The 12,754-nt window shown below is 36.4% G+C and overlaps 1 protein-coding gene across 2 annotated transcripts; it reads left to right on the top strand.

The window, feature by feature from the left end:
* The first annotated feature begins 115 nt into the window (after positions 1 to 115).
* On the top strand, positions 116 to 12,139 carry LOC124111013 (protein CMSS1-like). 2 transcript variants are annotated; one of them, XM_046470559.2, is made up of 7 exons: positions 116 to 188; positions 778 to 1,004; positions 2,090 to 2,219; positions 3,641 to 3,812; positions 4,315 to 4,378; positions 9,433 to 9,520; positions 10,240 to 12,139. In XM_046470559.2, exons 1-7 carry the CDS (start codon positions 134 to 136, stop codon positions 10,410 to 10,412), a joined length of 909 nt encoding a protein of 302 aa, XP_046326515.1. In that variant the 5' UTR covers positions 116 to 133; the 3' UTR covers positions 10,413 to 12,139. The 2 variants fall into 2 exon arrangements, with proteins under 2 accessions (XP_046326515.1, XP_046326506.1); XM_046470550.2 differs by having other exon boundaries at positions 129 to 240.
* Positions 12,140 to 12,754: the final 615 nt, after the last annotated feature.

The raw sequence follows: 12,754 nt of genomic DNA, 5'->3' as shown, positions 1-12,754 counted from the left end.
AGCAGGTTCATGCAATGAATATTTTTCAATTTAAATGTTTATTATTGATAACAATTGAATGTTTATATTTATTTACGGGGTAATTTGTTGGAACATGTTTTGATATAAATGCGGCTGTAAGAGGAAAGTCAAAATGGCGGACGATTTAGATGATGAGTGGTGGTTGAAAGGGGATAATGCACCACGTGGTCGGTATTTTTACATTATTTACTCCAAAAGTAGAACGAAATGTTTATGAAAGTATGTATAATCTGTTGTTTTATTGTCTTCCGTTAATTGCTTGTCTGTATCAGCGTATTCACACGGGTTACTGGTCGCCCAGTCAAGTCGGGGATAACCACGCGTTCCTCACCATTAGCCTACCTGAAAACAGCCGGTAATTTCGTAACCCAAATGAATTCGTACCCATAGAAAATTATTTATTTCTTATTTCGTCGTTCTGTTATTGAGATCTAAGTCTAGATTTTTATTTTACGTAGCATAATTTATTGGCTATTGCATAGGGGTACGAAGTTTGTGTTACAGATTTTCTCATTTTTAGCATGTGTTGAGACCTAAAGGTACGAATTCGTTTTGGGTACGAAATTACAACATACACCCAGGTTAATGCCATTACCAACTATTGGATGTCTCCATGCCTTGCTACATGTACACAACCAAGAAAGCTGTATAGTAGGGTACTGAGACTTGTTTTGCTCTTATTTGATTTGCCCTTATTTGATTTGCCCAACGCTGGATGCCAATGTTGAAATAATTATTACAATAAATCATTTTCAGATGAAAAGTCCAGTGATTCAACAGAAGAAAATCAAAGCCAATCTGACAAGAAAATCCAGGATGTCAAGAGAAAAAAGGCAAAGAAAAGAAAAGCAAATGATCATGATGGTGAAAAAGATGAAATAAATGGAAAGAAAAAATTGAAAAAGGTTCCTAAAATTGATGAAACACTCGTAAAATCTGATGAGGAGAAACCAAAGAAGAAAAAGAAGAAAAAACGAGCACGGGTAATGAAGTGATGTTATTTAGCACATGTTTAGCTGACATGGACATTAACTGTGCCTACAAGACAATGATAATGCCAAGTCCAATGCTGCACTCAGAAATATTAGAGCTAAATAATGGCGGCTTCTTCAAAAAGAAATTAAGAACAAATATGCTAAATAAATTACAGTTTTCATCTTGCATGTATGCAGATACGCTAATACCCCGTTCACATGGGCCTCTTTACTTATGTGTGTAGAAATACATATGTGAGTATACTTGTCATGTGAACGCGTTTACTCGTGTGTATATTTACCCAAGGAGCATATTTGCATCATGTGTGGATGTAAATTTGCACTGTGTGTATATGTTGCAATGTGAACGTTTATGTCCATGTAAGAGGATGATCTAATTAATATCTGTTCTTTTGCCAACACCAAACAATTTGTCAGCAGTTGCTTTCAAGGAGTCAAAACTTTGTGTACAAATTAAATCAAACGCATGTTGCTGCACGAGAAAATTTTAGGTAAAGTAACTCTCTTCTCATTCAACTTTGATTGGAAAACAAGATGTTTTGTGTTGTAAGTTGTGAACACACTGACAAATATGTGTGCCTAACACAATTTACATACCTTATTTACACACCTAAGATGCTTTTTTTATGTGAACACATAATAAATTTACATATACGCACATATGTATAGTTACACATGTGTAAAAATACTTATGTTAGTAAATGTTGTGCATGTGAATGGGGTATTACATGTTTAACCCATGCTTGTTGAAAGTGATAGGATTTCATGTGTTTAAGTCACTGTGCAGTTTTGTGCCTTTGGTGGTACATTTAAATTGCAGATTTCCCTCATTTATGATCCTTGGGCTGTCGGCACCATTCCCATGCTTGTGTTACCAAAGCAAAATCCTGAGTCTCATTCCGCCCACATTAGCATGATTAGGTAGAGGTATTTTACAGAAGTAGTTTTTCAGTCAGTTAACTCCCTTACCTCAGGAAGATGTAAGTAGTAAAATGTTAAATGAGGCAGTCACTCACTATCATCACGATTCATGTAAAGAAATTTGACAAGACTTACTCATTTACTCATTTCAGAAAAGGATATCTGAAGAAATATCTGGTAAAACATTAAATCCAGCTGAGAAAGATGATTTTCTGCAGTTGTTAAAGAAAACATACGAGGGAAAACTGTCAACAGTTGAATGGGATGAAATCCAGCTGGAAGGTAACAGAATGGTTGCTATGGTGTTTGGAATATAGTATGATTCTATATTATCGCAGGCTTTGTATTATCGCAGTATCGATAAATCTCGTAATCCACACCCTTTCTAGACTGTTAACTTATGCAAATCTAAGCACAATATTTCATTGCTTGATCGAATACAGAACTCGTTGTAGTATGTCATAGCTACTAGTATATAAGTATACTCATTAATTTTTTTATGATAGTTTCTGGAATGTTTTGGGGGCGGAATTACCCCTGCATTTTCTCCATTCAATATTGGTTAGAAAAGAACCCGTTTGTTTGGACGATGTCCCTTGACTCAACCTAGATTGCATTGATGCTGATTATGTATAGTCCAAAACAGGAAGTGATGTAAACCACATAACCCACACTCATCACACCACAAAATAGTAATACCACAATAATATAGTGTTGGCCGCCCTTGAATTGCTAATGACAGGTACTTTGTTTACCGAACACAGTAAAGAAAATCAGCATCAATCAATCCTAACAGATGTCATCAAAAGAACATCAACAAAGAACAAGAAACATTTTGCGTATCACATATTTAATAGGTTAGTAAGCATTCACAATTACAATCCATTATAAATTAACTACCGCGATATTATAGCGTATCATGCTACATCATTAGTTATGTTATGTCTCGGATGTTAAGTTCCATTTGTATTTGTGTATTTTCATGTGATACTCATGTTGATAAGCTTTGGTTTATCTCAACTGCAGACATGACAAACCAATACCTTAGCGATCTTATTGCTAAGATGATCATAACTCTCTTACAATAGTGGTAAGCCATCTGTAAGACAACCCTCAGTCATGGCCTGACGTCCGACGGGTTTCAGGGGGGGCTGAATAGATAATTAGATACCTTGATCTAAGAGTTGACAGGAATGGTATCTACTGCTTGTTGTAATAGTGTACTAGATAAGTAGGTGTTCATGAAATGAACCTTATAAGCTCTAAATGAATGGTATGGTCCCTGTTGGGGATCCAGGGCAGAGTTTGTCTGCAGTGCTCCATGCTTGGTGAAGTGACTAATGAGGATCAGGTAGGTACTGAGTGTGCCCTGGCGGATTGTGTTGCTCCATGTGTCGGCCACCTTGGCCCTGGTGTGCTTGGTCTGACTGCTGGTTGTGTGCCATGTATGATCTGATTGTGTAACAGTGTGCCCTGACTACGTGGATCTTTGCTCATGCTATGAACCACTTATTTGCCAGGTACAGATTTGATTTCAGTCCACTTAGATATTTCTTGAATTTTGTTTTTGTCGACATGGTCAAAGTGCAACACTTATTCAGCAGACAGTGGTGTAGGTTGGATACTCATTTGCTAGTTTCTTGGGTCCAGACTTATTACGGATGGCTGTGGTACAAGTTTTATATCAAGGAATTATACTTCAGCTGCAGACTTCCTCATGAGCAACCCTTCCTCTGATGGGACAGCGCCGTGTAGTTACTTGCAGTCGGTAGTGCCAGACTGGCCCAGCATGGTGGCAAGTCAAGACCTGAAGCCAGGGACTCCGTTCATGTTGATTATTGCCAGCTCAGGAGCAAGAGCTGTAGAACTTAACAGGTACGTCAGCGCATCTGCATTTGTACGTCTCAATTATAATGAATTCTCTCACAGCTATTGTTCAGGTTGACTCATAAAGATCCGTGTAGGAATATGTCTTCAGCAACCTAGGCAACTATCCTTGTCCTAAGATGCGACTAATGGGATCAGGTGCTCAGACTCGCTGACTTGGTTGATGCATGTCATTGATCCCAATTGTGATGATTGATGATAACAATGTCAATCACTGGTTTGTCTGGTCCAGACTCGATTAGACTGCTGTCTAGCTGTATTATTGCTGAGTGCAGTGTTCAACAACAACAAACAAACATTGTTCAGGTTGGATTTTTAAATATTTTCTCTTTTTTTTTACAGAATATAACTAAAAACTAAAAGATTTGCATGATTTGCTAATGTAGGTGGATATGCATATTCGGGTGTTCGGGTGATTTCTTTCATTTTGTGTAACCTAAAATGCCCCTTTGTAAAAGAGATCTTTGATTCTTACTGTTTAATTTTTCAGGGATATTCAGAAATTCAAGGGCAAAGACTGTAAATGTGCAAAGCTGTTTGCAAAACATTTTAAGGTAAGTTTCACTGTGTACATGTTATGATGATTCGTGTTGCTTAAGGGGCGGTCGGGTGGCCTAGTGGTTAAAGCGTTTGCTCATCCCGCCGAAGACCCAGGTTCGATTCCTGACATAGGTATAGTGTGTGAAGCCCATTTCTGGTGTCCCCAGTCGTGATATTGCTGGAATATTGCTAAAAGCGGCGTAAAACCATACTCACTCACTTGTTGCTTAATAAAGGTACTATAGGGAGGTAAGCCTGCGTCTACAGTTGCTGAAGCCAGATATGTCTGATAAGCTCAATTTTTCATGCTTTGGCTTCACCTTTATTTACAATACCTCAGTTTTATGTTTCCTCAATTGTGAAAAACAGTTGAGTGTCAGGTTATGTGTAGGAACATTGCTCTGTGAGTAATACATAGAGGATGAGTGCCAGTACTTTATCAGGATATAAACATACTGTTGCAAGAACGAAGTGTGAGGTGAAAAAGTGTTTTATCAGAATATATACTTACTGTTATATCCTGATTAAGTACTGGCACGAGTTCTCTATGTATCTAAGACCACAGGCAAAAAACTCCACTGTTCCCATTCAAATGAGATTAAAAAATTTCATAGAAACTGTACTGTGTGTGCAGTGAAGTGTTTATTGTTTGAGGCCTGTCGTGCTGAAATGTACAAGTTAACAAAACACGAGAGTTTCACAGTATTTTATCAGCATATAAATGTACTCCACCTGACTAAAATATAGGGCTGGTTATCGATATGGATTACTCAGATCGATTATCGGTAGTCACATATCGATCAATAATCGATAAATATCAAAGAATTCTATTTTGGTAAAATGACATTACAGAAAAATGGCAATTCACTTCTCCGGAGACTCAGTGTTTCAACAATACGCACGTTACTTCGCATTTTTAGCGATGAACAATCTGAGTTTAAGATTCATGTCGTCAAAGACAATTATTATTTGTATAAAGTGAGAATACCGTATTTTCTTGAGTATTCCTTTTAATATTGTTTTTATTAATTTCGGCGAAATCGTGTGTGAAGCGATCGGAAGATCGCACAACTCACCGTTATTAACAGCAACCACGGTCAGAATACCGCTATTGACGTCTTGAAACGAACTTTAGTTGACAGAGAATGGATACATATATCATAAATGACATACTTTGACTCGTTAAAAGTCATATTTGTTTTTGTTTGACGATTCTATGTCAACATGAAATTCTCGCGATCACGTGCGCGTGAGCCTTGACGGTGACTGGTCAGACTGGGTCCATGTAAAAAATAATACCCGGGAATAGCGATCAGCTGCTTCGCTTAGGGTTATTATCTATTTTAAATATGTTTAGTAAAGGCTGTATATAATTAAGAAAATAATGGAATATATTATTCTTGATAAAAAAAATAGTTTCATATACAATTTTTGCCGATCCTTGCATTAAAAATCCTATTAAGTTATATCATTGGGTGTGTCTTGACTGAATCACCAGTCGATTCCAAGAAAACGTGTACAGTGGGTGAAAATCTCAACACCGTAACAATTTCCCACTTGACCTGTACATCAGTAGTTTGTTTGCAGAAATGTATTTTAAAATATTTGATTTCCTTTTCAAGACTATTCACAAGTAGATTACCTTTCTTCAAATGTAAAATGCTAAAAAAATGTACTTTCAAGTTAATATTTGTTTGTTTATAAGCAAATATTTTCTGGATTTACTAAAAACATGGCTGTCCCTCAGCTGGACCAGAATAAAAAATAATACCTAATCTATATCTAAATATTCTAAAAATGTAACAAATTTTGTTTTTCACACTCTCAAATGAACATTAATTACATGTATCCTATCATTATTATCTAAAACCTAATTGAAAAAAAAATAAATAAGAAAAAAAAGATGTCCCTCAAAAGGCACTCAACTCCGTTACAACGTACCAATACTAAAAAAATAACTGTGCTATGGGAGATAACTCTCATACGCTTCCTCTTTTGGCAACATGTGTATGAAGTTTATCTGCTGGTGATAGATAGATGCCACATTTATGTACAATGTTCAAGCCAATGACATCAAGATATGTCTGTTAAGTACAGTATGTTTTCTGAGCCTCAACTCTGTTACACTGTCTATAGATCTATATCTCATTCTAATTTCCTTCACTTTTCCAAGAGAAATTGGTTAGCAAGACCATGTTAGCAGTGAGTATTTTAATTTCCATAAAAAGCAAAGCATGCTGGGATATGAGCCATTTATAGTAAGGTTTCTCAACTCCATTACACTCAACTCTGTAATGCTGTACAGCGTAACGGAGAGGAAAAATTTGTGCATCTGCACAATTTCGATAGTTATTGTCAGTACATAGCTTTGTTCTTCACGAATATTTTATTTTATTTTAACCCTATACCTGACAAATAATTTTCCCACAGTCTGGAGTAAGAACTTTATTTTTAAATAGTCACTCAGACTGCTCTGATGTTTTGGATGAACAAGATGTTAGGACCTGTGCAAAATGTGGATTTGATTCTATTGATAGCGCTCTTTCCGACAGTGGACTAATTATTGAAGACAGAACTGGTGTCTTTTACATTGATGGGAGTGCCTGGCTATTGTGTTTTGGCTGCAGAAAGCAATTTCATTATGCATGTATAAACAACATATTTTCTGACAGTGTTGATGATATGATTAATCTGAAATTTGATCTTGAAGTTTTATAATATATTATAGTGATCTAAAATGGCATTTTAAGCAACTTTGTGCTTATTTATTTCAACGTCTATACAAAGGGTTGAACATTAGTAATTTAGTAGACCCACTTTTGTATGCCATTACTGCAGTAACTGGCTCATAAACCATGAGTACCAAAGTCCTGACAAGTAACACAACACAGTGCATGTATTTTCACATTTCATCTCAAAAGGGATGAAAAGGTTGTTATTTTATGCTTGAGAGCAATAACAAAATATATGAGTTACAACTCCGTTACAACAAACTCAACTCTGTTACGTCAGGATTTTTTTAATAGATGACTTCTTTTGACAACTGACGAAAAACTTTGTTGTTTTTATGAGTTTTAACTTTAGATTAGGACTAATGATAATATATGTTGTGACAAAAGATGAAAAATACTATATTTTGGATACCGTCTTTCATGTAAATGACTTTGTTGTCTAGGCAAACTTTTGAAATATGGAGCGAGCACTTACAAATGTCCAATCATACATTTTATTTAGCCAGTTTGCATTTGTTTAACACTGAATTGTATTCACACTTAATGTTAATTGCTGAATACGATTTTATATTTCAAAGCAACCTAGCGCTATTAAAATTACTTTCCATTTTGTGATCCGTAACGGAGTTGAATGTCCTAGCAGATTAGGCTAATTCATTAATTATTTTCTAATTAATTAAACACATCACTGCACTGCATTGAAATAGAAAGTACTTCTCAAGTATCATATTCTCTAATATCAAGAGAAAAATTATATTAGGGACACTTTTATTTTTGCAAGTTGATATCAGAAAATTTGTCGGTTTTGAGATTTTTACCCGTGTACAGCTGATTGCTGTTTCCGGCTTAGTTTACGAGAAAATACACAAGGTAATCTTAATCCCGGGATATAAAACAATGCCTAGCAGAACAATAAATACTATTTAAACGGTAAATAAACATGTCTGGTGATTTTTTATCTCAAATTTCGAATTTGTACTGACGAAGTTTCTCATCACCCGTTCGTGTGCCGGACTTCGCTGAAAGGGTACGGTGTAATTTTTTTCTGCGCATAATATTCAAATTTCTTTTTTTCCAAAATATTGAACCCGCTAGAGGGGGGTGCGCATTATACATGGGTGCGCACTGTACTCAAGAAAATACGGTAATTGAGAAATTAAATGTAATTTCACCTGATATAGTCGTTTGTCATTTATGTACAGTATTCACGAAACTATTCAGATAAAAAATCATCAAATATTCCGCCATTGTGAATGTCAGGTGTGTACAGGTGTGTGCTACGTAGTAGGTTGTACTAGGTTCACAGGTGTGATACGTAATAGATTGGGTGGCAGACTGATATTAAACAAACATCGTGCGATTATAACAGGGAAATTAGGAATTTTTGCTGCCATATCGTAAAAATGTCAAACCCCACGTGGGCTGTGAGTTGAGAATACCGGCAAAAACGAAAACCATGATCATTGAAAAAATCGAAACAGACTGGAATACGTAGTTACCAAATAGACATAAAATTTGAAGTTTTATGAAATAGAATGGGAAGAATTCTTTTTAAGAATTAAAGTATTATGAAACCTATTTTAATCATGATACTTCATACTATTTCGAAAATATACATATTTTCTAAAATCCTGACTCTGCATTTAGATGCCAGTGACTACATTTGTAATTACCCACTAACAACACGTAATGGCGTCGTCGTTCGATTCAAAGCAGAACTTTTTACTTTTTCAAACATTTGATTATTATTTGCGACTAAACATAAAGCGAAGGGGAGAAAACTGTATGTTAGGGTGAATCTGTCTGTTTATATCTAGCGATAATTACAAGGACAGCAAAACAAATAAGTCAAATGTGTTGCAGTAAAAACTTTTATTTGTCGAAAAAATACATGTCATTATCGATAGCATTATATTCATATCGATAATCGTTACAACCTTCTTCCATCGATGATAATTACGATTATCGATCTAAATCACCAGCCCTACTAAAATAGTGACCACCCGTTGGACCTGTGCTCTAACTGAACACAACCAATTATTGTTGTATGTACTCTCCAGAGTTGTTCCCCTTGGTAGAATGCACTCTTTGGTTTGAAGTACAGTTCACAAATCTTTATCCATGTTTTATCCATGTTAGGATCATAGTCATCGATTTTCATCCAAGATCTACATAACTGCATCACACAATATACCTGGATGCCATTCACAGCAGCGTAAAACTCAACTTCGTCATTCATTTTGTAGTTTCCTATTATTGGAACATGGTGGTGTTTGGCACCAATAGTTGAACATGTATCATTTTATGATTCATATTCATACCCTTTTTATTTTCAGTTAGCAGAACAAGTGCAGTTTTTGGCCAAGAAAGTCTGTCATCTCGGCATTGGCACACCGAATAGAATTGGTGCATTGATAAAGTCAGGTATGGAGTTCTTGGTTGGTTGTCTCATTCATTGCATACAGCACATATTGTGAGGCGGGAATACAAAAGATTTCCCTCTGCAATGGGATGTACCATGTAAAATCTTTCATAAGCTTTGGCATGTTTGGTGGTTGGGTTTGAATTGTTTCTTGCCTCAGAAAGAAATGGCTTCTTCTTCCTTTGTGAATGTTTTATTGAGACCAGAACTATCCTAAATTTGGCAAAAATAAATACCGTATTCGACGTAATAAACGCCCTGCTCTAATAAGCGCCCACGGCGATATTTGCTAATATATTGGCTAGTGAACAATACCAATTAGCACCCCTTCCGATTGATCAATGTACACAACACTTATTTATTCGCGTATAATACGTATGTGTGTTATATGCACCCTTAATTAAGGGCATTTAAATTCTGGAAAAATGTATCTCTCGTATATAAACAGTTCAGGCTTTTTCACCAAAATAATATTCAAATAAGAGCCCCCTATTTCTAATTTTGAGAGCGCCCTGGGCGCTTATTAGGTCGAATACGGTAGATGGTGTGTTTTTTAGCTGCTTTCAAAGTTTTATGTAAAACAACAACTATAATATTGAACATGTTAGGTCTGGCTGATTTCATCTTGTGTCAGTATTGTGAAAAACATCCAGTCTGACCAATGACTGTAACAAGTCAGCAACAGAAATTGATATTCTTGTTAATGTTACTGTATTTCCAGGCTCATTGAAAGTGGACAACTTGAGATACGTGATGGTGGACTGGAATTGGAGGGACATCAAATTTAAGAGAATTATAGACATTCCTGAAGTGAAGAAAGACTTGTTGGAGCTGTGCAAGAGCGAGCTGATTCCACACATACGAGACAGTTCTTGTAAGATTGGGATTCTCTGATCACACAGGGATAATGGACACCCAGTTGTTGAAGAAAGTTTTCATGTAAAACAATGACAAAGTCTTCAGTTATGACCCTGAAATAAGATGTTCTCAAGGATGGATGTATTTTCAAAAGTATATGATGAAGGAAACGTGTGTTTTTACATGAGTGTGAATTTGAAAATTGTTACATCTGTGAAATGTTTACAGCTCTCTACAAGGTGTCTACAGATATTTTGATGTTGTAGGAAATACCTAACATAACAGGATAAATATTTGTTATATTTGTGTATTTTGTGTAACTGTATGTATGAGAACCCAACACAACATGTGAATTGATAACCATAACAGTTAAGTTTGCAGACAATAAAATCTTTGCCTTTTTAGCTTAGAGACATTTATGGTTGGCATACAGTCAACTGCCAGATGATTTATAAGCAACGGAACTATTGCCGACTGCAGAGTAAAAGAACATACTCCTGTGTGGTCCCAGGTTAGAATAGGTCCCAGTCACTCTAATGCTTGTAAAAATAATGACAAAATAAACCCAGGTTAGAATAGGTCCCCGTCACGTTATTGCTTGTTTAAATAATAACAAGATAAACCCAGGTTAGTATAGGTCCCCGTCACGCTATTGCTTGTATAAATAATAACAAGATAAACCCAGGTTAGAATAGGTGCCCCTCACTCTAATGCTTGTAAAAATAACACAATAAACCTAGGTTAGAATAGGTCTTCGTCACTCTAATGCTTGTAAAAATAATAACACGATAAACCAACATAAACCCAGGTTAGAATAGGTCCCCGTCACGCTATTGCTTGTAAAAAATAATAACAAGATAAACCCAGGTTAGTATAGGTCCCTGTCACGCTATTGCTTGTAAAAAATAATAACAAGATAAACCCAGGTTAGTATAGGTCCCCGTCACGCTATTGCTTGTATAAATAATAACAAGATAAACCCAGGTTAGAATAGGTCCCCTTCACGCTATTGCTTGTATAAATAATAACAAGATAAACCCAGGTTCGAATAGGTCCCCGTCACTCTAATGCTTGTAAAAAATAATAACACGATAAACCCAGGTTAGTATAGGTCCCTGTCACGCTATTGCTTGTAAAGAATAATAACAAGATAAACCCAGGTTAGAATAGGTCCCCGTCACGCTATTGCTTGTATAAATAAGAACAAGATAAACCCAGGTTAGAATAGTTCCCAGTCACTCTATTGCTTGTATAAATAATAACAAGTTAAACCCAGGTTAGAATAGGTCCCCGTCACTCCAATGCTTGTAAAAATAATAACACGATAAACCCAGGTTAGAATAGGTCCCCGTCACTCTAATGCTTGTAAAAATAATAACAAGATAAACCCAGGTTAGAATAGGTCCCCGTCACTAAAAAATAATAACAAGATAAACCCAGGTTAGTATAGGTGCCCGTCACGCTATTGCTTGTATAAATAAGAACAAGATAAACCCAGGTTAGAATAGTTCCCAGTCACTCTATTGCTTGTATAAATAATAACAAGTTAAACCCAGGTTAGAATAGGTCCCCGTCACGCTATTGCTTGTATAAATAATAACAAGATAAACCCAGGTTAGAATAGGTCCCCTTCACGCTATTGCTTGTATAAATAATAACAAGATAAACCCAGGTTAGAATGGGTGCCCCTCACTCTAATGCTTGTAAAAATAATAACAAGATAAACCCAGGTTAGAATAGGTCCCCGTCACTCTAATGCTTGTTAGCCCACCTGGTCCGAAGGACCAAGGTGAGCTTATGCCATACCGTGGCGTCCGTTATCTGTACGTCAACAATTTATTCTTCTTCTTCTGAACCACTAATTGGAAATTAATGAAATTTGACTGGAAGCATCCCTAGGTGGCGGGGATTCAAAATTGTACAAATGGTTGGGCTGTGAGGGGCTGTGAGGGGCTGTGAGGGGCGGGGTCAAATAGGGGTAATTTGGCTAAAATGCTTTAAAAGACTTCTTCTCTGGAACCAAGAGATATATATATCAACCATATATGGTTGGACGCATTCTCCGGTGGTGAGAATTCAAAATTGTACAAATGGAAGAGCTGATTACCCTCCAAGGGGCGGGGCCAAATAGTGGTAAATTGGCGTTATTGCTTTAAACAACTTCCTCTATGGAACTAGGAGATAGTTATCAACCACATTTAGTTGGAAGCATTCTCCAATGGTGGCGATTGAAATTGGAGAAATGGAGGGGCTGACCCCTACCCCTCACCCCCGGGGACTAAGGGGCGGGGCTAAAAAGGTAATTTATGTGGCAATATTGCTTAAAATGACTTTTTCTCGGGAACTAAGAGATAGATATCAACCATATTTGGTTTCAA

Source organism: Haliotis rufescens, unplaced genomic scaffold (assembly GCF_023055435.1).
Source record: "Haliotis rufescens isolate VD_foot unplaced genomic scaffold, xgHalRufe1.0.p SCAF_5, whole genome shotgun sequence".
Lineage (NCBI taxonomy): Eukaryota > Metazoa > Mollusca > Gastropoda > Lepetellida > Haliotidae > Haliotis > Haliotis rufescens.
This window is presented reverse-complemented; position numbering and strand designations above follow the sequence as displayed.